This window comes from Typopeltis vanoorti, chromosome 4 (assembly GCF_054136105.1).
Source record: "Typopeltis vanoorti isolate ZY-2024b chromosome 4, IOZ_Tvanoo_1.0, whole genome shotgun sequence".
Lineage (NCBI taxonomy): Eukaryota > Metazoa > Arthropoda > Arachnida > Uropygi > Thelyphonidae > Typopeltis > Typopeltis vanoorti.
Window position 1 is genome coordinate 153,017,850 of NC_143552.1, and position 27,865 is coordinate 153,045,714.

At 34.7% G+C, this 27,865-nt stretch overlaps 1 protein-coding gene across 1 annotated transcript in view; it reads right to left on the reverse strand.

The window, feature by feature from the left end:
* Tango6 (transport and golgi organization 6) overlaps positions 1–27,865 on the reverse strand; it is a 410,302-nt gene that overhangs the window by 280,845 nt on the left and 101,592 nt on the right. Inside the window, exon 6 of the mRNA XM_090391522.1 lies at positions 25,760–25,889. Coding sequence (XP_090247648.1) covers positions 25,760–25,889 — 130 coding nt within the window. The remainder of the gene's footprint in view (positions 1–25,759; positions 25,890–27,865) is intronic.

Sequence of the window (27,865 nt, forward strand, 5' to 3'; positions counted from 1 at the left end):
TGTACCAAAGGAAGAGTGCTGGGAAAAGCACAGACTGTTGAAGTACCTTGATATTGATGAAATCTGAAGATAGGAAACTATCCTCCAATGACTAAAAAGGAAACTGGTTATCCAATAACATATGACAGAAGAGAGATCAGAAGATGACTGTTTTGGTAAGGAGACCTCTACTCCACACTCAATCAAATGTCGTGGAAATGTCAAGAACAACCACAAGTTTCTCTCAGGGATGGGAAACTGAAAAAAATAATAATTCAAGTTCAAGGATTTTAGAAATACCAATTTCAGTTTCATCATGTTTTCCAATTCAATTCAATTAATGTATAAACTGAAATGAAGTAATCATTTCAGTTTATACATATCAGTTTCAATTTGAGTTTCAGCTTCAATTTGTTTTTCAGATTACTATAATTTTTTCATTATTATTTATATGTTATTTGATATCTATTATTATTCATTGTTATACAATGAAACCTGTGGTGAATTCATCACTAAAAAACACACGTACTAACCACAGTGATAAGTTTTAATACATAAATATTTCATCCCAAGTATCTTGGGACATCCTCAGTACAGTAATTCAAACAATATGCGTGCAGTAACATGTTATAGAAGTATTGAGATTCCATTGTAATCATGTGCCTTAACTGTATGTTATTCCTAGTATTGTTTGAATTACTGTACTGAGGATGTCCCAAGATACTTGGGATGAAATATTTACATATTAAACCTTATCGCTGTGGTTAATACATGTGTTTTTTTAGTGATATTATTACTCAATTCTGCATTCTTATTTGAAATCAAATAGTTGTATACTACTAAATATGTTTATTAAAATCCAGATAGATAGTATACCTTTGTAAGTTTTTTCACTTTCTGCCTCAGTAAACTCTTTTGCATTATAAATTAAAGATACCAAGAAATTATATTCTTGATTTAATTCTTTATCCAAGTGTAAGCAAACAAATTTGCGCCTGAACTATTTTCAGGAATGGGGCAACTCATATAAAGTAGCTAATGACTTCGCATCACTTGCCTTAGTATCCCATAATGCAAAGCACATCTTGCGGACATGTATAATGCTATGCATTATGGGAAAGGTCACTACCCAGACCAGTTGTGACTTTTATTGAAGTCTCATCGGTGGGAGCCAGTAAATCAGTGAGACTTCCCATAAAGCTGAGACTGCTATATATATATATATATATGCATATTCACGAGTGCTCTCTATGGTTGTGAGACATAAGTAATCATCAAAGACTCTGTGAGGCAAATGTTGGCTTTCAAAATAATATGTTATACAAAGATTGTATGAATTAGATAGATGCAAAAGGTAATAAATGAAGAACTGTATCGCAAAGTAAACTGCAAAGAGAATCTAATGCAGAAGATAGTTCAAAGGAAACTAAAGTTTTTTAGACATATCTACAGGATGAATAACAGTAGAAAGATCAAACCTTGATGCTTGGTACAATGGATGGTATAAATAGGAAAGGACAGCCATGGCAAGAGTGTGTAGATGATGTGAAAGAGTGGTGTGAAAAGAGTGTGCAGGATTTGAGTCTAACCTGGCAATGTACAGAGAGAAATGGAGAAGCATAGAAACTAGTATTATACATTAATGATGCTGGACTCATGAGCAGTGGTGGTGATGAATATTAATAGTGTATAAATATATTTTCTTGAATTTGAGAAATTCATCAGTAATTCATATAATTATTATATGATGAATTTCTCAAGAAAATTACTCAAATAAATTAAAGTGCTTTTGAATGAAAAATTAAATATAAACAAACTCAATTACAATTTTATTATTAACAATGTTTTATATGGATTAGGGATAGCGAGTGTTAAAAATTTTAAAGAAATAAAATTCTTAATGGAAAGTGAAGAGGAGAAATGTATGGTTAAAAGGGATCAGCCCTTCCCACCCACCCCCACCCATTTCTGCTGCCTACAAATATGCTACATGATTATTTGGTTTGCATGAATGTAAAGTAGAATACTTGTTAAATAGGTAAATTTGCTATTCATAATATTAAAAAAAAGAGAAGTTACACAAAACAATGCTTAACACAATTTATTATTCATACAAGAATTATTATAAATTAAAATTTCAGCAAACAGCTAAAATACCGTACGTTTTTAGGCAATAAATTGTTTTTTTGCTGTGGGTATTAAAAATCATTCTAAAAATAGAAAACAGTCATTCTACATGTACTTGTAGTCATACAAGTCATACACTTACTTGTGTCATAGGAACAGTATGCACAACTAAAGCCAATTTATAAAGGTTTCCATATTTGAACTTCATGGTATTCCACCACAAAATCAAACTAGTTTCTGCTGGAATCCTACCAAAATCTTTAAGTAATAAAAAGATACTATGAACTATTCTGTGACTTGCATGTTCCTTGCATTTTTAGCAGCCCTAAGTAAGCATGCTAAGTCATCTTCACATGGACTAAGTGTGAATTTCAGTTGCTTCTCAGTCTTTATATCTACTTGGTTTTTATCTTTGTGATTGGCATAAATTCTTCCCGTGTGGTGACCAGGAATTAGAATAGTCCCACCGTGAGTTCATATGCATCATAAAAGGTGATCAAATGAACACCCAGTGTCTGGGAGGGGGGTATAGCCAGACCACCCTACCTCCAGGGGTCATAAATATGGAGGCCTGGTCCTTCGGGATGAGGGTTGGGCTTGGTGCTAACAACTCCCTCCCATAAAAAGAACCTTTTTAAGAAATCCAAAGAAGTAAAAGCTGGGCTGAGACCTGCTAAATGAATTAAGAATATGATTATTGGAACTTGGAATGTTTTATCAGTGTATAGACAAAAAGCCTTAATGATGCGCCTAGATGAACTTAAATCCTACAATATAGACATCAACTGTTTATAGGAAATAAGATGGACAGGTATTATTGAAAAAAAGGACTGTACAATATTTTATAGTTGCCAAAAAAGGAGCATAAGTTAGAAGCAGGCTTTATTGTTAACAAGAGGGTTAAACACCTTGTTTTAAACTTCAAAGCAATAAGTGAAAGACTGCTGGTTAAGAATACGAGGAATTGTTTTTAACTAGAGTATCATTAATACACACACACCTACTGAAGAAAAAGATGAAAATGAAAAAGATAGTTTTTATGCTGCTCTGGCCAAGTTATATGATAAATGCCCAAGACATGATATAAAAATCATCATTGTAGATGCAAATACACAAATAGGAAAAGAAAATAAATATTATCCTATTATAGGTATGAATGGACTACATAATATAACTAATGATAACAGTGAACTACTTATTAACTTTGCTGCCTCTAGAAATATGGTAATAGGATCCACTTTGTTCAAACATAAAGATATACATCTAGATACCTGGAGCTCACCAGATAAATTATATTTTAAACAGATAGACCATGTCCTAATTGATATATGTCTCTGACCTGATAGACATAAGAACATATAGAGGTGCTAATATCGACCCAGATCATTATTTAGTATTATCTCGATTACAAGCCAGGCCAGGATTTCAAATGCTAGAATAGTTCAAGGCACTAAAGTACAAAAATTTGATTGCGACAAACTTAAGGAGTCTAAAATTGCATCTGAATATGCAAATAAGCTACATGAATATTTGAAGAATTCTGACTTAAATTAACAGTCCATCACTGAAGCCAGATGATCTTGCCTAGTAACTGGGATTAAGGAGTAAGCACAACAGATATTAAGTATACAAGAAAATAAAAAGGAAGTAGATAATTGGCATGATGAGGAATGTAAAGTAGTTACAGAAGAAAAGAATGTTATACCAAGATGCATCAGAAGAATTTTACAAGAGCTGCTCTTGACAAGTATTGCAAAGCAAGAAAAAGGGGAAAAAAAAGATACATAGAAGAAAAAAGAGGGATTACGTAAACCATTATGTGTATTACGCAACATAATGTGCATGCTGTCGTACGTGCACCTTACATAAAACTGAATGATATCTAGACTGAATCTACACTCTGCAAGAATCAACTAGGAATGATACAGAAGTACTACTTCTTTCAGAACAGCAACCACGAAATAACTCGAGAGATTTTTTTTGTTTGAAAAAAAAAAAAAAAAAAAAACTCATTTTGTCACAAAAAATACCAAAAAATCAGAATTCCTTGTTTTCCTATTGAATAAAGTAGTTTACAGATCATGGCATCTGGAATTGGACTTGACAAATCCCTTGTGGCAGTTAATGTGTTAAGGGACTCCGGAATACAGAGAACAAATACAATTTATTATAAATCAGGCCATGTCTTAGCATATGCTGATGACATCGATATTATTATTATTATTATTATTACATGATACCTCTAGGGAGTCCAAGGACTCATCGAGGGAGGGAACCTACTCTACAACTCTCTGCCTCCACCACAACGACATCTACTGTCCACTACCACCACTAGTATTTTCACAGACAATCACAAACATCCATGTCCATGGCGGGATTCGAACCCGCAACCTTTTGGCTGGAAAGCGGATACGCTAATCACTCAGCCAACCAGGCCAGCTAAAACACAGAAGGCCTTGGTAGAGGCATTCATCTCCCTGGAAAACTCAGCAAAAATAATGGGCCTAAAGATTAATGAAAAAAAGACTAAATACATGGTTTCAAGTCCCAGTAATAATAACATGAATTTATTAGGTCATATAACAATTGGAAATTATAAATTTGAACATGTGGAAAACTTTATATATTTAGGTTCCATGATCAGTAATGATAATATTATACATATCAGTTTCATCTCCCTGGAAAACTCAGCAAAAATAATGGCCTAAAGATTAATGAAAAAAGACTAAATACATGGTTTAAAGTCACAGTAATAATAACATGAATTTATTAGGTTATATAACAATTGGAAATTATAAATTTGAACATGTGGAAAACTTTATATATTTAGGTTCCATGATCAGTAATGATAATGATACAAGCCTTGAGATTAGAAAAAGAATATCTGTAGCAAATAGATGTTATCATGGACTTTTAAGACATAAAATCAAGACTATTAACTCTCCAAAGTAAAATTAGGATTTATAAAACCTTAATTCGACCTGTATTAGTGTATGCATTGGAAACATGGAGCATGAACAAACAGGATATAAGAAGATTAAGTATTTTTGAAAGAAAAATGCTATGAACTATATGGACTAGTTAAAGTGAATAATGAATGCAGAATAAGGTATAATAATGAACTGTATGATTTGCTTAGGGAACCAGATATTATTACATTCATAAAAATTGGTTGCCTGCAATGGGCTGGACATTTAATAAGAATGGAAGACCTAAGACCTGTAAAGAAAGTCTTTCTCTCTAACCCAGGGGGTAACAGATATAGAGGAAGACAAAGAACTAGATGGGAGAATAATGTGACAGAAGGCACCAAAACTATTGGGGAATCTAATTGGATGACTAAGGCAAAAAACAGAGAAGATGGCAGAAGATTATGAGGAAGGCCAGGACTCTCAAAGGGTTGTTTAGCCAATGATGATGATAATGATTAGCATCAATTCCACATATCTTCTTGTGAAGTTGTTTCAGATTATTGATGGTGTCTTTTTGTTGCCTTTCAGATAACAAAGCATTTAATCTAAGATCTAATTATAATGATGCTACAAATGCCATGTTCTGTAAATGCTGTTTTTCTCAAATCTTCTTAGCATCCAAGATTCATTTTTGCGATGCAGTCACACTTACTGGGTGTTAAATTTTCTGTTTGCAACTGCAGTGTAGTCTTTTTAGTTGGTTTTAAAGCTAATTTTATTTCTTTTAATTTTTCCCAAGAACTGTGAGAAAGTTGTATGTTATTCCTAATCAGTCCAATGAACTCACCAATAAATGGTTGCAGTTCCAAAAGTTACACCATTGAGTAACAGCATCTACAACAGGTAAGAGTTGTTGTTGCTGTTTCTTTTCAGAAGAGGTCAGTATAGCAGGAGTATGTAGTTTTTTTTTTTTTGGTTAATTTTCATATTTGAGATGCAGTCCCTTTGCACACATACTATTTAAAATGCATTTTACTAAAAATTGTAAAGTGAATAAACACATTTAATCAAAAAAAATGTTTTGCAATTTAATTATACCAAATTCATCATCACCATTGCTTAATTGATTAACACTGTTGCTTTCTTCACTTGACTGTTGGTCATAGCTGAATACAAATTGCTTACTGCATAAATCAAATTTGCTTAACATTCATATAACCATATTCTTGATGTTATCCACTGTATGAGCACAAGAAACTTCTGTAACAACTAGTGTCCTTATTTGTACAGAGTCTCTATTAATAAACTGAATGTTAATGCCAAGCACAGATCTATCAAGGGGATGCATAAGGGTCAAGGCTGGATAACTGGGAGGACACCTCCAAGTGGCCTTTTGGGAAATGTGGAGAACTGACCAGAGTTTCTGACCTAATGTCCAATCCTCACCTTCTTATGGTGCACCCTGTTGGGTATCTACCTGGATACTGAACAAATGAGGATGGGCTGCCAATTTGGGATTTAGCCAACCAAACTATTCTATTGGCTTAAACATTAACTCAAAATGATGGCATAACATGATGGAATTTCATGCTGGCTGGGGTGTCACCCAGTTAAACAAGGCCCCCATTGTTTTCATCGTGGAACCAGGGCAAACAGCGAAAAGTCAGCTACCGGAACAAACCCCAACTCAACATCAGCAGATCTCAACATTGGCACCATCAACATATCAATAGAAAAGAAATGAAACTAGCAAAAGAACTGGATAAATACAAGATCAACATAATAGGTGTTACCGATACTAAGAAGGCAAGATCTTTTTAAGCAACAAAGACAAGATGTTATATTCAGGAAATAACAATCAGAGAAAAGAAGGAATAGCTATAATATTAAACACTAAATATGAGAAAAATCTTCTTGAAAGGCAGGAAATAACAAATAGAGTGATGTGAGCTAATATCAGAATGGGAAACTAGACAATGAAACTTATTTGTGTTTATGGTCCCACAAAATGTTCTAATAAGGAAGAAGTGGAGGAATTTTTTGAGACAAAAAACAAAGAAGCTGACACAATGAAAAAGGAAAAGTTGTTCCTTGTCATAGATCTAAACAGCAGATAGGAATTAATTACCAGGCATATAAGAATGTTTAGGGAAAATTTGGACAAAAGAGCAAAGCTCATAATAATGATCAGTGCCTGCTAGATTTCTGCTCAGGACATGGACTAGTTATTACTAACACCATGTTCCAACATAAAAATGTACACAAATTCACATGGAGAGAAGATGCAAGGAATAGGAAAAGTCTCATTAACTATGATATTGTTGATAGTTTTCCTACTGGTTCGGGACAAGAGAGCATACAGGGATTTAAAATAGGAAGTGATCACCATTTAGTATTGAGCAAGATAAAATTGAACTTCATATTGAAAATAAGGGTGTGTAAGAAAGTTTGGAAATGAATCTCAGTTTTACAGCTATCAGATGTGAACTGCAGACTCAAATACACAAACACAATTCAAGAAAAACTAAAAGAGTTTGAAAACAAGAACCAAACCTTGGAGATTCCGTGGCAAACCCGAAAGAAAATTTTGATTCAGCCAGATAAAGAATGTGATGAGGTAATCTGCAAGGATATAAAAATCAGACCTCCATGGTGGACTCGGGAAGTTAAAGAGGCAGTCAAGGAAAAGAAGAAAGCATATCGAACGTTCTTGGCAAATAAGTCATCTTGCACTCTTAGGACAGAGAAAAATGCAAGAAAGCAAAACATTTTGTAAAATTAGCTAAACAAAAGTCATGGGAAGATTTTCGTAAGAACATAGAAAATAAATATCAGGAAAGTAGTAAAATATTCTGGAGGCTACTGAAAAATCTGAGAAATTGAGGAAAGAGAACTGTAAAAGGAATTAGAGATGATAAAGGGGACATAAAAACTGAAGATAAAGAAATTCTTCATGTATGGAGTGATTACTCTGAAAGATGCTAAATGAGACAAGCAGTGACAGACAACATGGTAATAGAAAATACTCAACAGGAATGCCATCTGGAATATATATCTGTACTTGAAGTATTTCAGGTTTGTGATAGCCTATCACAAACCTGAAATGTAGAAAGGCAGCTGATATTCAACCAGAAATGCTCAAATATGGTGGTATAAAAGTTTTACAGTGGCTACACTGCATAATTCAGAAAGCCTGGTCAGAGGGCCGAATTCCAGATGATTGGAGTAGAGTGCTCATAGTACCCATCTATAAAAAAAAGAGAATAAAGCTGAATGTGAGAATTACAGAGGAATTTCTCTATTGAGTGTTCCTAGTAAGATTTATGCAAGTATTCTTAAGAAGCAGCTAAGAAAAACTGTGGAAGAGAAGCTTGGAGACAAACAAGCTGGGTTCAGGCCAAAGAGAGATTGTCAGGATCAGATTTTCACTTTAAGACAAATAGTTGAGAAATCATGGGATTATAACAAGGATCTATATTTAAGTTTTGTATGCATCTTTTTTATATAAACATTCATGTTTATATACAGATCTATGTACCAACTTAGCATTCTGAAAAAACATCAACTCATTGCTACCTATAAACTCATCAATCAAATTCATAACCTGCTACCTTCTCCAAAAGACAAACTCTTACCAACGATGCTACCTGGCATATACAAAGTACCATGTTCATGTAACTTGTCTTACTATGGACAAAGGAAGATCTGTAAATCAACGTATCTCTGAACATCAAGATCACATCCTGCCATAGATATATATATAAACATGAACGTTTATATAAAGAAAGTATGAGGACCTCTGTACGAAAAGGGTATATGTGGAACTACAAGGGGGGTGATTATGAAGAGCTCAGGAGACAGCTTGCGGGTGTCACATGGAATGAGGAGATAGCTGGAAAAGAGATCAATGCAGCTTGGGGGATTTTCAAAAACTATCTAGTAGATGCAACGTCTAAATATATTCCAAGGGTGAGAAGGTTAAAAATGGTAGGTGTGAAATGGATGAATAAAGGGATTAAGCATGTGATACAGAGAAAAAAGGGAATTATGGAGGCAGCATAGGAGAAGTGGAAATAACCAATTCCATGAAGACTACAAAGACCAGACAAGGCCTTTGAACTACCCTCACAAACCAAGGACTTGGTTTGTGAGGGTAGCTAAAGTGAGACAGCAGTTAGCAAATGAAGCCAAAAAGAATCCTAAGGAGTTCTTTCGATATGTAGCCAGCAAAAGAAAGAATAATTACGGAAGGATGACACTGATAGAAGAAAATGGTATAAAGACAGCTGTTGTGGAAGGTGTGGTGGAAATACTTAACAAGCAGTTCATAAAGGTCTTTCAATCTTGTGAATGTGACTTCATGGACAGATTGAGAGCAGTTGATGATGGGGAGGAGAGACTGACTGTAAGTGAGTAAGAGGTGTATGGGGAGTTGAGCAAACTAGATGTAAATAAGGCTGTGGGACTTGATAATATATCACCATGTATTCTGAAGGAATGTGCCAGGGAATTGATGCCGGCCTTGACATATTTTTTCAATATGAGTCTTGTACTGGGTCAAGTTCCTAAGGAGTGGAAGGAGGGCAAGATTGTGCCACTTCATAAAGGAGGTGATAGAACTCAAGCATCAAACTATAGGCCTATCTATGTGTCAGGTGTTGCAGTTAAGTTGTTGGAGAAGCTTGTGAGAACTAGGATCCAGAAATGGGTTGACAACAACGATGGTATTATCTTTGATGGACAGCATGGATTTGCTAAAGGGAGGTCATGTTTTAGTAATCTAGTTACTTATTATAATAAGGTGACAGCTTCCTTTGACAGAGAAGAAGGATACACAGTAATATACTTGGATTTTGCAAAGGCTTTTGACAGATTACCGCATGATAAGTTGATAGTCAAACTAGAGCGGATGGGGTTGAATATTAGATTGGTGCATTGGATTGGAGACTGGCTATCTGATAGGTATCAACAAGTTGTGTATGGGGGAGTGATATCCAGGAAAAGGAAAGTCACTAGAGGTGTGCCTCAGAGGTCGGTTTTAGGGCCATTACTGTTTAACTTGTATATTAATGAGATTGGTGAAGATTTGGATGGAGATATTCAGTTGTTTGCAGATGATACAAAGTTGGGACGAACCATGAAGAGTAGAGAATATGTTGCGGCCTTACAAGAAGACTTGAATAAATTGAGTGATTGGGCACTGGAATGGGGATGCGAGTTCAATGTTGCAAAATGTAAGGTTTTAAAATTTGGAAAACAAAGATGGGATGCAGAATTTATGCTTGGTGAGGCCATATTACTGGAGGTGGAGGAAATAAGAGATCTGGGGGTGATAGTGGATAAGGATCTGAAATTTAGGGGACACACCACCAAAATTGTGACAACAACAACACAAAGGCTTCTGGGAATGATGAGGAGGACACTGACTTGTAGAAGTAGAGAGATTCTTGTTCCATTGTATAAGGCTTTGATTAGGCCACACATGGACTATTGCACCCAGATTTGGTCACCTGATTTTCAGAAGGATGAAGAGATGTTGGAGAGGGTCCAGAGGCGACCGACTAAGGTAATTTCTAACCTCTGGAATGTCGAGTATGAGGAAAGATTGAGAAGATGCAACTTGCAGAGTCTGGTGGATAGGAGGAGGAGGGGAGATATGATAACGACCTACAAGTTATTAAGGGGTTGTTATAGGATCAATGCTAGAGAGGTTCTACAGAAAATAGTGGGAGATCAGGGGAGAACCAGAGGTCATCCCTGGAAACTGTATAAAGAGGGTGTGAATAGGGGAGTGAGAAGCAGGTTTTTTCATGCAGAGTTGTGAATGATTGGAATGACTTGCCTGAGAGTATGGTGTCTGCAGAGAATTTGATTGTGTTTAAAGCACAGTATGATGAGCTGTGTGTATGATAAAAGGGCCTCTCAGATGAGTCTTTGACTCCATGGGGTCTTGGGTAATAATAATAATAATAAAGTGCTGAAATCCTACTTCATAGACCTAATCTCAATCTTAATGAATGCCTCACTATTCCAAAAGTTTAAGAAATTGTTATCCTTAATGGTGTTAAAAAATTTATTGCTTATATATTTTAATTTGATTTAATTAATTTTAATTTCTGCCCAATAGTTTAATCCATTAATGCACGACTATATACCTAGAGGGATTCCAACTTAAGCATGCACTCTACTGTTCTCTAATTCAATTCCTATTGTTTCGATAATTGTACTGATGATGTCTTATGATACATAAGATGAAATATTTACATATTATTCTCTAGCTAAGGATACTTTACAGGTGTCATTATACAAGAAAAAATTTTTTATGGCTTATGGTCAGCATGCACATTTCACACTAATCCATGGGAAGACGCTGACCATGTGACACATTGGCTGTAAAATTTCTCCTGCTACAGGTAAAAGTGCAAATATTTTCCTCGTTAGTAGATTAAAACGGAGAAGTGTTTGAGTTTAACTGAATTATGTTCATAATAGATATGTCTACATGCCCACAAAATTCAAATGTTTAAAAGTTGTTTCAGAGGAGATTTTTTAAGTGCAAAAGGGTAAATGAGCATACTCGAGCTCAGCAAGGACACCGTTTTTAAACTGCTCAAGAAAACTCAAACTTAACAGTAAAAAGATTAATGGGATCTATGATTTTGCAAGGCCACTATCTTTTATTGCCGAAAATGGTCTTCTTTTTAGTATCTATTTACCTGAAAGTATTAAAAAGGGATTCACAGGCTCTGTGTTGTATTTGGTCACTTATATATTAAACTGGAACTTTACATTGCCTTTATTAGTTGACCAGAGATTTTTGTAAAATATATACAAGAATTGCCTACAAGTTTCACCAGCAGTTCTGTCTGGCTTCTTCAGGACATGTGTAACGGTACATGGAAGTAACGTTTGCTAGTAAAAAAAAAAAAAAAGAGTAACACAGTCAAATAAATTAAAATGGCATGTATGAGTGTAGAGATTTCAGACTTCGTTGTAAGTCTAAAGACCAACTTGTCATGTTCTATAATAGGTTATTAGTCTCTTTTTGATTTTTTTAAAGTTGGATCGAAATCTAATACCCACTGATGCCACACTTATATGGTGCCCCAAAAGTGCACAAAATTGGAGTTCTGTTCCGTCCGATTGTCGATGGAAGAAATTCTCCTACATATCTATTAGCTAAACATCTAGCCCGTCCATTGAAAGAAAATATAAAAAAAACAATTTCTTTCATAAAGAATTCTAAGCATTTCACTGAAAAAATTAAAAGGCAACTCCATCTTAAAAAAAACAGACATCCTCACAAGCTTAGACGTGGTTTCGTTATTTACCAATGGACCTGTTGAAGAAGTTATCAACATCCTAGACAATCTCTATCCACATGACACAGCTCAGCTTTTTCATCAGTTCCTCAAATCTAATTATTTCAAAGTGAATGACACATTATATGAGCAACTTGATGGCTTAGCCATGGGCAGTCCCTTATCACCTCCCTGCGCTGATCTGTTCATGGAAAAACTAGAAACTGACGTCCTTTCCAAATTAAACCCAAAGCTTGGTTTGGTGGAGATGTGTAGATGATGTTTTCATAATTTGGAGAGGCACAGAAATAACCTTATTTGAATTTCTTACAAAAATAAATTCCTTCCACCAAAAAATACAGTTCACCTTAGAGCTTGAAAAGAATAGCCAATTGCTTTCTAGATACACTAATCAAGAAACAAGAGGATGGACAAATCCAGCTCACAATCTATCGAAAACCAACACACAATGGAATTATCTGCACTTCAAATCGACTTACCATATTGGACAGAAACTCAGCATAATACATATGCTTAAAAATAGAGCGACTAACATTATCTCAGAAGAAAAAGATCTCCTTGATGAACTCACTCTCATATCTCAGACCCTAGTAAACAATGATTACCCAAGAAATATAATCAAAAAGATTCTTCATAGAAACCTTCCAGAACAGCAATCTTCTATCATGTAATATACATCATCCATCTTCATCCCTTATGCAGGCTCAGTGTCAACAAAAATTGCCAAACTCCTTAAGTCTTTCAACGTCAGAGTTGCTCTCAAACCTGTCAAGACAATACACCATATTTTAAGATCACCAAAGGACATTAATGCCTTCTTCAAATATGCTGGTGTATACAACATTGCATGTTCCTGTGGATTAAATTACATAGGACAAATGTTGAGAAGCCTGGAAATTCGAAAAAAAAAAAAAAAAAAGAACATGTAAGAGAGACGTTAACAACCACAAAAAAACAGATACTTCAGGATTAGTCCATCACTTCCCGATCTTTAACCACATCATCGACTGGGATAAACGCTCCATGCTCTACACAGAAGAGGATTTTCGATGTAGAAACTTCAAAGAAGCCGCCATTGTACTCCACTCTGGATAAAATCTAAACAGAAATCAAGGAATGATTCTGAAGGACATCTGGAAAAGTCTAATAAGTTGCTCAGATTACCAGAATTTCATTTTGCCAAAAAAATATAATACACTCAATAAATAATGACTGATACAGTACGTTCCATGCTTATGATGTTGCATGCCGTTTTAATTTATTTGACTGTGTTACTCCATTTTTTTTTTTACTATCAAACGTTAGTTCCATGTACCATTACACATGTCCTGAAGAAGCCAGACTTTTGATTTTAATGCCGACTGATAGACAAGAACAGGTTTTTAAGTTTTCATGCATTCTGAAGCCTAATTTTCTTCTGCTTTATCATCTTGAGGGAGTAATTTTTTATTCAGTGAAGTCTCATTTTTTCTCATTAGCAAAATAAATTCTTTCTGATGGTGTCTCTCCAAATGCATTGTGAAATTTGTAGTAGAAGAGTAATTCAAAACTATATTATAGTAAGTACTTTGCTTTTGCTTCCATACTAGAACCATTAAGAGCAAAAGATGAACACACATGATTTGTTTTGTGACAGCCCATTTTTGAATAGCTACAAAAACTATTGAAAAAATGAACAAAAGAAAGTCAAATAAAATTAGTCAAGTCCTTTCATTCAAGGATATTACTGTCATACTGTTTTCAAATGTTTGCATTGAAATCATTATCAATGAAATTTATAAATAATATTTTCAAATAACATTTATTTTAATAATTATATTTGAACTTTACTTGTTTGTTAAATTGCATTACTCACTTTCCAATTGTGAGACTTGTTTTAATTTCAAAAATTTATATAGAATAATATTTCAGTAGAAGCTCTCATCTTTAGCTTAAAATTGCAGCAGATGAATGTCCCATACTTAATCACTGAATGAAACATGTGCTATACAAATTGATTAAAATTTTATGCTCATTTTGAAGATTTCCAATTGCATCTCCCTTCTGAGTTCCATGAACTGAATTATAAATTACTACTCCTTCTAATTTTCAACTGGTCTAAAAGTTAAAAAGCAGTGCAAAAAAAATCAAATGAAATTAGAAAAGTCCTTTTGCTCAAGATGACATTTGTGGTATAATAACTTTATTCTGTCTTCTAATATTTAATTAAAGCTATGTCAGATCATTTGATTCCAGTGACATTCGTTTTAGAAGGATTAATAAGTTTTGCCTTGATCTGATGGAAAGCAGCATTGCATTCCACTCTTTGATGGCTTGAAATAGAACTCTCCTTCACCACTTGAGAAACCCAAATGGGTTCTCCAAGTGGTGAAGCAGTTAGCAAAGCACAAATGATTTGAAAGGTGAGAAATATGCAATGAGAGAGGATATGAAAGAGTTGTTAGAAGAAACAAAAATGAAGAGTAAGAAAGTAAAGATTGTGAGTCTGCTGCCTCGATATGATAGGACAGAATTGAGAAGAACCATGATTGCCAATGAGTCAATGAGAAGATGGTAGGAAGAACCTGTATATGCCTAATGGACTGCACTTGAATGGTTTTGAAGTGAAATGCTTGGAGAAAGTGGAAAGTGTTATTCAGTGAGAGTTTAGAAGTACAAAACCTGGGAAAGTAGTGATATTGAGGGGGGGGGACAATCAAGCATGTATAGCCACCCCTGGGATAGAGAGGTATGAGTGAAGGAATGCTTGTGAGGAGCTAGGTACAGTTTCCCAGGCTTCAAATCTGAATGGACAGGTAAGGTACATGCATTTTCACATCCCCTTGGGTCTGTGGGCCCAAGGGGATATCAAAATGCATGTACACAAATACCCAAAGTATTAAAAAAGAGGAGTTTTTGGCACTGGTCAGCTCAACTTGGCCAAAACTTATTGGCCAATAATTTTTGGCCAAGTTGAGCTTGGCCTGGTGTGAAATAGAAATAGAGGCCAGTAGGACACAATATATTGTCGGTAGTTGATAATAGACTTGAGGGTCCAGAAGAAGATGTAGATAGCATGCATCAGCAGATTAGCACAATGAGTGCATGACAAGTAATTATCATGTGAGACTTCAACTATGGGAATATAGATTAGAAAGAGGAAAGGGCACATGGAAAAATGGAAATGGAATTTATACAGTTACTAAGGGCTAATTGCCTAAAACAGCACATAATGGAGGGAACCAGGGGGTTTGAGAGCACTGGATCTGGTAACAGCATAAAAAGATATATCTATAACTACAGTAGCTACTCTACTTCTGATCAGGGAAAGTGACCATACAGTCTTGTGAAATTTTCAGTCAAGAAAGGGTTTATGTGGCACTACAAAACTAGCAATTATGACAAAATTTAGGAGGCAACTTGGAGCAGTGTCATGGCATAAGAAGCTACATGGAATAGATGTCATTAGTGCATGGGAAGTGGTCAGGGAAAGTTTGAGTGAGGCAGCATCAGACTGCATATCCAGGTCAGGAGGATAAACCAAGCAGAGATTAAGTGAATGAGTAGCATGAAGTAGGAGTCAAAGAAAGAAAGCAACGTGGAAGGAATAAACAAAAAAGCTAATCAGCACGCTGATGAGCAATATAAAGCACAAGAAAGAAGGATAAAAAATATGGTAAGGAAGACTAAATCAGATTATAAGAGAAAATTAGCAAAGCATGCAAAAGAAAACCTAAAAGATTTTTTTGCTACATAGCAAGTAATCATCATCATCATCAAATTCCTCACATGTACCCTCAAGAGGTGTACAGGATATGATAGTACTACATGAAAAATTTACATCATTACAAACTTCCTATCTACAATTTTTCTCCAAATCAGTCTGTTACTTGTCAAGACTCCAACATTATCAGATCTTATATTTCTATCTTCCAAGGCACTTTTTACTGTATCATTCCATCTATATCTTGGACTTCCTCTGGGTCGTTTTCCTGCTAACCAGGCAGAGAATACTTGTTTTGCTAATCTTTCCTTGCCCATTCTGTTTAAGTGACCATACCACCTGAGATTAGCTGTGCTAACACATTCCTGGATGCTGATAATGTCAAGTTCTTTCCTAATGTCCTCGTTTTTAATATGATATTGCCACTGATGCCATCTGTTCATGTCTCTAATCATTCTCAGGACTCTCATATCTGCAGTCTCTAGTCTTTGGTCAAGTGTTTTACTTCTGACCCAGCACTCAGATCCATAAGTTAAAACTGGTTTGAACACTGTCTTGTATACAGCTAATTTAGTGTTCTGACTAATTTCTCTCTTATTCCATATGAATTTATTCATTTGACTTCTTACCATACCAGCTTTGTTGATTCTGTTGTCTATTTCCATATTTAATTTACCATCTTCACTAAAAATCATGCCTAATTAGATGAAATGTTTTGTTTTACTTGTTCCACAGATTCCCCATTCACAACACAGTTGACATTTTCAACAATTCTACCTATTTTCATTGTCTTTGTCTTTTAATTGCTGACCTTCATACCATATCTATTACAACAGTTATTCAATTTAGTCATAAAATCTTGCAAATTTGTATCGGATTTATTTAGAAGTATAACAATGTCCGGATAAACCAAAGAGCTGACATTAACATCTCCAATTCTGATATCATGTTTAATACCACTTTCCTTCATAATGTGATCCATATAGATAATGAATAACAGAGGGGATCTTGTCTCACACCAGATTTAACATTAAACGATCTTCCTGTACTTCCTTCAATTCTAACTGTTGACTTATAATTAAATAAAGACTAAGTATTACTTGATGTAATGTCCCATTGACACCATATAACTGTAGCGTATTGAACAGCTTCTCTCTTGGCACCTTGTCATATGCCTTTTCCAAATCAATAAAACTTAAATACAGATCTTTGTTATATTCCCATGCTTTCTCAACTATTTGTCGTAAAGTGGAGATCTGATCGTGACAGCCTCGATTTGGCCTGAATCCAGCTTGTTCTTCACCAAACTTTTCTTCCACAATTCTTCTCAACTGTTTCTCAAGTATACTTGCATAGATCTTGCCAGGAACACTCAGTAGGGAAATACCTCTGTAATTCTCACATTCAGTTTTATTTCCCTTTTTATATATGGGTACTATGAGAGCTCTACTCCAATCATCGGGAATTCGTCCCTCTGTCCAGGCTTTCTGAACTATGCAGTGCAGCCACTGTAAGACTCTTATACCACCATACTTCAGCATTTCTGGTCGAATATCATCTACTTTTGCTGCCTTTCCACATTTCAAGCCTTTGATGGCTTTTTCTACTTCAAGTATGGATATGTATTCCTGACTGCATACCTAGTCAGTGTTTCATTTAGCAGTTTTTCAAAGTAATGACTCCATACTTCAAGGATATCTTTTTCTCCCGTTTTCATGTCACTTTATCATCTCTAACTCCTTTTACAGCACTCTTTTCTCCATTCCTAAGCTTCTTCAACAACCTCCAGAATATTTTGCCACCTTCTTGATATTTATTTTCTATATTCTTGAAAAAGTCCTCCCATGACTTTTGTTTAGCTAGTTTTACACAGTGTTTAGCATTCTTGCATTTGTCTTTGTATTCTCTAAGAGCACAAGCTGACTTATTTGCCAGGAACTTTTGATATGCTTTCTTCTTTTCCTTCACTGCCTCTTTAACTTCCTGTGTCCACCATGGAGTTCTAATTTTTCTATCCTTGCAGACAACTTCACCACATGCCTCTCTAGCTGAATCAATCAGGGCTTTCTTCAAGGCTTGCCACTGAATCTCCAAGGTTTGATTCCTGTTCTCAAACTCTTTCATTTTTTCTTCAATAATCTTTGTGTATTTTAGTCTATAGTTCACATCTGAGAGCTGCTCAACTTTAATTCGCTGTAAAACTTTCTTACATGTTATTCTTTTCAATATGAAATTCAATTTTATCCTGCTCAAGACTAAATAGTGATCACTTCCAATTTCAAATCTTCTGTACACTCTGGTGTCCTGCACCAGGGAGATAACATCACTATCAACAATAACATAGTCAGTGAGACTTTTCTTATTCCTTGCCTCTTCTTTCCATGTGAATTTGTGCACATTTTTATGTTGGAACATGGTGTTAGTAATAATAATTAGTCCATATCCTGAGCAGAAATCCAACAGATATTTGCCATTATTACTAGCTTTGCTCTTTTCTCCAAATTTTCTCAAAATAATTTTGTATGTCTCACAATCATTTCCTACTCTGCTATTTAGATCCCCAACAAGGACCAACTTTTCCTTTTTCATTGTGTCAGTTGCTTTTTCTGAAGCCTCAAAAAATTCTTCCACTTCTACCTTAGTAGAAACTTCTGTGGGACCACAGGCACAAATAAGTCTCATTGTCCAGTTCCCCATTCTTATATTTGTCCACATCACCCTACTTGACACTGCCTGCCAGTCAAGAAGATTAGAATCATATTTTGTGTTGAATACTATGGCTACTCCTTCATTTCCTTGATTGTCATTGCCTGAATATAACATTTTGTATTTATTGCTCAGAAAGATCTCACCAGTTTTTGTCTTTTTTGTTTCAGTCACCCCTATAATGTCGATCTAATTCCTCAACTTGCTCCATTTCTTTGCTATTCTGGCTTCTTATGTTGATAGTACTGATCTTTAACTCTGGTGATGTTGAGTTGGGGTGTGTTTTCAGATTTGTTCCAGTAGCTGACTTTTCGCTGTTTGCCCTGGTTCCCTGGCAAAAACAACATGGGGCTTGTTTAACCGTTGGATGCCCCAGCTGGCATGAAATTTTGTCATGTTTGTACCATCATTATTTATTTTGGTTTAACCAATAAGAATACAATTTTGCCAGCTAAATCCCAAATTGTCAGCCCATCCTCGTTTGTTCAGTATCCAAGTAGATACCCAACAGGGTGCACTACGAGAAGGTGAGGATTGGACATTAGGTCAGAAGCCCTGGTCGGTTCTCTGCATAACTTGGACCACTACTGTTTAATTTGTTCATTAGAGATATAGGGAAGGATCTGAGAGGAACTGTGCATTTGTTTGCGGATGATGCAAAGTTGAATAGAGCACTAGTGAATGCTCAGGATGTCAAAATTTTGAACGATGATTTGGATAGTTTGGAGGACTGGGCTAAGGCGAATGGATGTCAATTTAATGTGAAAAAATATAAGGTTTTGCATTTTGGGGTGAAAAGATTAGCAGCAGTATATCACATTGGTGGAACCGTACTCCAGGAGATTGACGAGTCCAGGGATTTGGGAGTGTTGGTGGATAGGGAGTTGAAGTTTAGGGGACACATTGCAAAAGTGGAAAAATCAGCTCATCTAATCACTTGGTTGCTGAAAAACACTTTAACAAGCAGTTACTCTGTATCGAGCCTTGATAAGACCCCATCTAGACTACTGTGCCCAGATATGGGCGCCAGGGTTTCTTCTTGATGGGGAGGAGGTGGAGAGGATCCAGAGACGAGTGACCAAGATGATAGCAGGACTATGGAATGAACCTTATGAGAACAGGTTGAAGATTTGTGGGCTGCAGAAATTGGTTGATAGGCGGAAAAGGTGGTGATATGATTGAGACATTCAAATTACTGAAGGGTTTCTATAAGATTAATTCTGAAGATATTTTTGAGAACAGGACTAGTAGTGGGAGGACTAGGGGCCATCCACGGAAGCTTGGTAAGAGTGTGGTTAGCAAGGGTGTTAGAGCTAGGTTTTTTACTTGGAGAGTGGTGAATGAGTGGAATAAGCTGCCAGAGTCTGTTGTGAGTGCCATGACTGTAAATGAGTTCAAGGTAAAGTATGATAGATATTGTGTGAATGTTGAATAGTTATTCTCGATATGATGTTGGGCCTCCCTCGATGAGTCTAAGGACTCCTTGGAGTTGCCCATAATAATAATAATAAGAAGAAAAATACCATATCAAACAGTATCTGAATAATAATGTTATGTATTATAGTCAACTCTCACTGTAACAAACAGAACTATAATGAAATCACTTACTATAACCAACTTTTGAATTGTTATGCTAAAAAAATTGCTCCTCCTTAATAGTATCTCCACCTTGACATGGTAAGGAGGCTTACGAACACCAATGACCTCAAGAGCTATACTAGCAGTAGCTAAGCTACTGGTAGGGCCTCCCTAGCTGGACAAGTCGAGCGGTAGGGGGACAAACTAGTCCTCCAGGTTGAGGTTTTCCATAAGGCTGGTTACCTTACCAAGTAAAAAATTTCTATAACTCAGATGCTGGAAATGGAAAATTCATCAGACCAAAACAATGGAAAACAACCAAGAAAGAACAAGGTAAATGATTAGGAATCTCGGATATTTTAAAAGTGGACATGTGGAATGTACAAAGCATAACAACAAAGAAATTAGAACTGGTAAAACAACTAAAAACTAAAAATATTAATATAGCCATGATAACAGAAACAAAAAAGAAATTAAAGGGAACAAAAGATATAAATGGTTTTACTATGCCATATAGTAGAGTGAACCAACATATCAGAGCTTCTAGTGGTGTGGCCATTTGAATCGATAATAAATGGCAAATAAAATACGAAAGTACAATTTTGTAAATGATCGAATTATAACAGTTAAATTAAAAACAAATAGAAGCTATTTAAATATCATAGGAGTATATGCCTCTGAAGAAAGTAGGAAAGAGGATTCCAAACAATTTTATGAGAACCTACTAAATAAATGTAATAAAAATGACTATATATTAATAGCAGGAGATCTTAATGCTACAGTTGGAAATAATCCAATTCCAAATAATTTAGGAAAATATGGAGAAATTTCCATGAATAACAATGGTCAAGAACTATTAGACTTTTGTACTTTCAATAATTTTAAAATAACAATTTAAAAAATAAATAAATAAAAAAATATACTTGGAATGGCAGAGGAACAAGATCTATAATTCATTATATCATCACTAATCAGAAACTGGCTCCATGTGTGAGAGATGTACTTGTTTACAGAGGAAGTGAAATTTTTTCAGATCATTATTTAGTAGTCTCTAAAACAGAAATACTAGCAAAATGGAGAAAGGAAGTAAATAAGAAAAACAAGAAATAGAACAAGTATACAAAGTATATGAGCTCTTCATCTGTAAATGAATTCAAGAAGAGATATGACAGATATTGTTTTGCTAGTTTGGGTCTCCCGCGATGAGTCTACTGACTCCATGGAGATACCCGTAATAATAATAATAATAATATATCTATTATAAGAAGAAAGCATTAGATATTATATCAATCATGATTAACAGATTACCTAAAAGAAGCCCAAATCAGTGAAGAAATAGAAAGATGGAACATTTTAATAAAGATAATCCATAAAGAAGCCTCAAAGTACCTGGAAAGAAAAATAAAATATTAAAAAGGAAAACATTAAAAATCTGAAACGAATATATAGAAAATGCAATAAAAGAAAAACAAATGGCATACAAATCACTCCTTCAAAAACATACAAAGGAAACAGAAGAAATATACAAAAACCAAAGAAATATAGCGAAAACCATAATACAGAAATCTCACCGAGATTCTTCGGACAGATTTATTAATAAAATAGAAAAAGACATACATGGAAGACAAGACACAGCCTACAAAATATTAAGGAATTAAACAACAAAGTAATAGATATAATACAAATCAACATAATACAAGAGAAATGATGGATAGAACATTAGAAGAATTTATGGTATGACCCAAATTTAATAACAGAAAATATTAATGAAGTAATCAACACTGATATAGAACCAATAAAATTAGGGAAAAAAAGTATCAAAAAATAGAAAATTAACCAGATTAGATGGCATGAATACAGAGAAACAGAAAGAATTTGGAAATATGGCAGAGATATTTACATCACAGATTCTTAAAATTGATAAATAACTGTTGGAGAAAATGTGTGGTTCCATCAGATTGGTTAAAAGCTAAGGTCATATCTATATTTAAGAAAGGAGACAGAGATGATTGTGGAAATTACAGAGGAATAAGTTTATTAAATACAGGTTAAAAAATTTACAGTAAAATCCTGAATAAAAGATTCAGAAATATTGTAAACACTCTACTCTCAGAAAAACAAAATGGTTTCAGACATGGAAGATCATGTATAGACAATATTTATGTGCTAAAACAAATTACTGAAAAAAAGACGAGAATTTAATTCAGACTCAAACAGCCTTTAGAGATTACGAGAAAGCCTTTGATAAAATAAACAGAAGCATGGAATATAATGAAAAAACATGGATATCCATTACATTTGGTACAAGCTATACAAAGTTTATAGATACAAAAAGACCGTTATAGTTAGGTAATAAATTAACAGAAGAGAATGAAATAAACCGATGTCAGACAGAGATGTAGCTTATTTCCAACTCTATTCAATATATATATATATATTGATCAGATTGTTAAAATATGGAAAACAATAATAAAACGAGGTATCCAGTTAACCAGAAGAACCATTATCAATACAATGCTGTATGCAGATAATCAGATTATATTACAAGACAATGAAGATGACCTTCAAAAATCAGTTTATGAATTAAACAAAAATAAGCCAACAATACAATTTAAAAATTTCGCAAAAGAAAACAAAAGTCATGGCATTTAAAGGTTGGAATCATGTTAGATCAAAAATAGTTATAGAAAATAAAATTTAGAGCAGATGACACAGTTTAAAATATTGAAAAAAATTGGGATCCCTTATCTGCTCCACCAAAGACTGGCCACAGTCCCTAGACCTACAAGATGTTTACCAGGTATCTTGCAGATGTAAACTATCATACTATGGCCAAACAAACAAGACAGCCAAAAAATTTCAAGCTCTTGAGTATATATAAAACACAGAAACACATGTGTAACTATTTGAAAAATAGTTACATGTTTTTATACATATAAAAAGCAAGGTTTTTCAAATAATTCCCCCTCTTTCCCAACATGTGTAACTGATCAACAATGAAGATGGCACTACTTGAAATTTCACACATTTATGTGTTGATTCACTAAGGTTAATAAGTGAACAGAGAACTGTAATAACAGATAAACTGACAAACATTGTCCTCCTTTGCCCACACTGCTAATTTATTTAAATCATCCTGTAGGATATCTATATTATCTTTATCAGCTATTAAAATAATTAAAATAAATATGTTATTAAAAACATTCATCATCATCAATTTCCTATATATCCCCAAGGGGTGTTCGAGATTACTATGACAGCACTATATGATTAAGTTTACATTATTATTAATTATTATTAACATATATATTATAACTATTTCTCTCTGTGTTATAACAGAGAAATATAACTGCTGTTGTTATATTTCTCTTTCTCTCTCTCTCTCTCTCTTTTTTTTTTTTTTGATAATAAATTTAATGAGGATGTTGGCTGTTAATATATACAAGGAAGGGATGAAGGTTTTAATTGTCAAGATGCTAAAGTGAAAAGAGATTGTTAGTGTAGTGCAGCCAATAATAATGCTAAAAATATTCTATAACAATAACTATCTGCTTATAATAGTGTAAGTTATAGAATAACGAAGATAACGCTTTGCATATAAAATAAGCACAATGGTAGCAATACAATATAAATAGTATAAAAATAATACTCTTCTCTCCTTTCTTGTATTTTGTAAAGATAAATTTAAAGATATTCATATTTGATTTTTTAAACAGGATACCTAACAGAAGGTTAATTGAAAAAGTGATCTTTATTTAATAACAGACCTTCTTCCACACTGTATAGCATGAGATACATTGAGATACTAATTATGCAGATAGGATTAGCATTGCATCTCAGCATTGAGAAAAGTCATTCAACAACATAATATGCAAAAGATGACATTATGTGAATATGATTGTAATGGAAATACCTTCCTGTGTGTATGGATTTATGCATATGGTGAAAGACAGTGTTTGAATAATTCCCATGTTATCAAGAAGTTGTTATATTTCTCTCTCTCTTTTTTTTTTTGCATGATAAATTTAATGAGGATGTTGGCTGTTAATATATACAAGGAAGTGATGAAGATTTTAATTGTCAAGATGCTAAAGTGAAAAGAGACTGTTAGTGTAGTGCAGCCAACTGATAAGTCTGAATATCAATAAAAACAGAAGTTCAATTTTAACCATTTCACAAAACAGATTGCAAGAAGTGAAAAAATAAGTAAACTTTTGTGGAAAAAAATGATATACATCACATCATACTTGCCAATAAATTATACTGTTGTTGAAATATGATCCTTTGTCTAAGTGTAAGTAACCGAAGTTTGAGTGCAAGGTATCTTCACAACTAAGCTACTTGTGAATTTAAAGCTGCTATATACATCAGTTACCTTGGTATTCAATAATGCAAAGTACACTTCCTTTCAGATGTGCATAATACTATGCATTAAGAGAAGGCAACTACCCACACTGGTTTCAACCTTTATTACAGCTGATAGAAAATATTCTTGGCAAGGATACATACATCAGAGATATTTGTTTAGCATCCGATCCAGCAATTACTGGACTAGGGTCTGATAAATCATGGATCAGATCATTTCAGCCCATGTAATTATGCACCACCATCATGAAAAATCTGACAACTATTCTGGCATTAAAAATATGTCAGAATACTTTTTAAAATGCACAGCCTACACTATCCTATATACTTCATGACCTCACACCTTCTAAAGACGTAATCATCCCAGGCATCAATGTTTTCAGGTGTGATCGCTGCGGAAGGTCTTCCTGATCTGGGGACATCTGTTGTCTCAGGATGCCCAGTTTTAACTCGGCCACCCATCTGGCAACTGTTGGATATTCTGGGAGCACAGTCCCCTAAAGTCTCAAACAAAGTTTGGTGAATCTCAGTTGCAGACTTTCCTTGCACGAAAAACTTGATGACAGCCCACACCTCAATGTGTCTTTGAATTTCTTCAAAACCTCTGACATGTCTTCTTATATATACTAAAAGAAAAAGAACAAATTATTACAATTTGATGAAACATGGGGAGATAAAAGATTTTAAGATATGTTCTTTCTCGCTTTAATATCATTTTTGTTCTAGGTGTTTATCAGAACTTGATAAACACCTAGAACGGTCAAGAGCTCTGCTGCTGGTACTGTTTTTCACATTTCATATGGAACCATTTACATCATCATCCATGATCGCCTATACTACAAAGAGAAGGTAGCAGTTTTCTGTTGATGACTTCATGGAAAGCCAGTCGTATTCTGTAGAGGCATTAAAAAACTTACAGAATAATGGGATAAGGAATTCAACTTTCATTTGCGTACTCTAATATAATGATAACACTGTCACATGTCAAATAAAAAATCACTGACAAAGACTTTTTCCACTAACCCTTGCAGTTATAAAAATAGAGCCAATAAAAATATAATGCTAACCTCTAGAAATATTTAAAACTCCTAATATAACAGATTGTACTCCATTTGACTGAAGCAGGCATTCTGTAAGAGCATTGTCACAAGCCTTTTGTAACCATTTAGGTACATGACTATGGACTTGGCTTCTGACCTAAAATATATCAAGAATAATAAATTAAACTAAAAATAAGCACAGCTACAAGTGCATTCAAATAAAATAAATAAAAATAGTATCCAAGTAAAGAACAGCTGTTAAAAATAAAAAGACAGAAGTGAATACAAATAATGTTTAAAAAAAAATTATTTGCAAAAAAAAATTAAACTGCACACACTGAAGGAGTACTACTTTAGAGTATTCCTTCAGTGTGTGTGTGTGCTTTGCATTTTCCTCCCAACAGTAAACCTTCCAGGAGGTAATTTATGTCCTACATGCTCCATTGCATGCAATGCATATATTGCATGTAGCTTCCAAGTACTGATTAACATTTATATCTATATTTTTGTATCAATCTTCATGGAGCCTCTGTAGCTCAGTCAGTATAAACGAAGCCCTTTGGTCTGAAAGACCTAGGTTCAATTCCCATCAGTGACATGAGGAACGCTTTCGACAAAAAGGTGAGTTAGCCGGTCTCATACAGAGACTGGCTAACTCTGTAGGAAGCTACAGTAGGCTAACGGTAGGAAGTTTTTTTGCCTGAAAACTCAGATTTTTCATTCCCCAGAACAAGCAAACCAGCTGCATGAACACACATGGATTACAGTGTCATGAATACGTCCCAGTCAAATGCTGGTCCCGAGCCTAGATAAAATTGGGGGAGGGGGGAGCAATGGTGAACTAACCTAATAAAAATCTCACCAGGAATATTTTGTGGGAAATGCCTACAAAGTCACCTAGGTTCGGAAACAACTGAAGGGGGAAAACCATCACATCAACATTCATATTTACATCTGAATATAGTTTTACATCTATATGTATTCCAATCTTTACATCCATATTTATATTTTTATATATACACCCTCTGTCCAAAATGAAACTGAACTTTTCAAAAATAGAAGAAACTAGTGCCGCCACCTGTTATATCTTTTTGTTGTCGAAAACGGCAACCTTCATTAGTGTTGTGTCAACTGTTAATTACATTTGTTTTGTTAGAAGCTGAGATATAGTGCCAAGAGTGACAGTGTGTTTTGACGAACAGTCGGAAAATGAGTTTCAAACAGAGAGCTGCAATTGACTTTTGTGTTAAACTTGGTAAAAGTTTTACCGAAACGCATCAAATGCTTCAAAAAGCATACGGTGATGAATGCTTATCCCATACTCAAATTTACAAATGATTAAGTGATTTCAAAGTGGTCGTGAGATGCTTGAGAACGACGAAAAGCCAGGCCATCCAAAAACTGGACCAAGCGAAGTTAACATCCAGAAAGTGTGTGATTTCATCAAAGAAAACCCAAAATCATCCATGAGATTGATTGAAGATGAATTGGGGATTCCAAAATCAACTGTGCACAACATTTTGACCGAGAGTTTGGGCCTTCGTAAATTGAATTCACGATTTGTTCCCCACAAGTTGACCAACGACCAAAAAATGTATCGAATTGAACACTGCAAGGACCGCTTGTAAAAACTCAAACTTCCTTGAAATGATTGTTACTGGTGACGAAACGTAGTGTTTTGAGTATGAGCTCGAAACAAAGTGCCAGAGTGCTGAGTGGAGACCACCAGAAGAGGGGGAATCTGAAAAAAAGTCGCTTGGAGAAGTCAAAAGTAAAGACAATGCGATTTGTTTCTACGATTCCAAGGGCATTATCCACAAAGAATTTGTTCCGCCTGGCCAAACAGTCAATGGCGAGTTTTGTCTTGCAGTTTTGAAGCGATTGATAGTGAGAATTCATCGCGTACGGCATGAATATCGTGATGCAGGCAGCTGGTCACTTTTGCACGATAATGCACCATCTCATCATTCGAACATTTTGAGAGTTTTTGAGCAAAAACCAAGTTTGTGTGTTGGATCACTCGCCGTATTCACATGATTTGGCACCCTGTGACTTCTTTCTCTTCTCCTGACTTCATTTGCCAATGAAAGGAAAGAGATATGACACTATTGAAAATGTTCAAGTGGCAGTAAC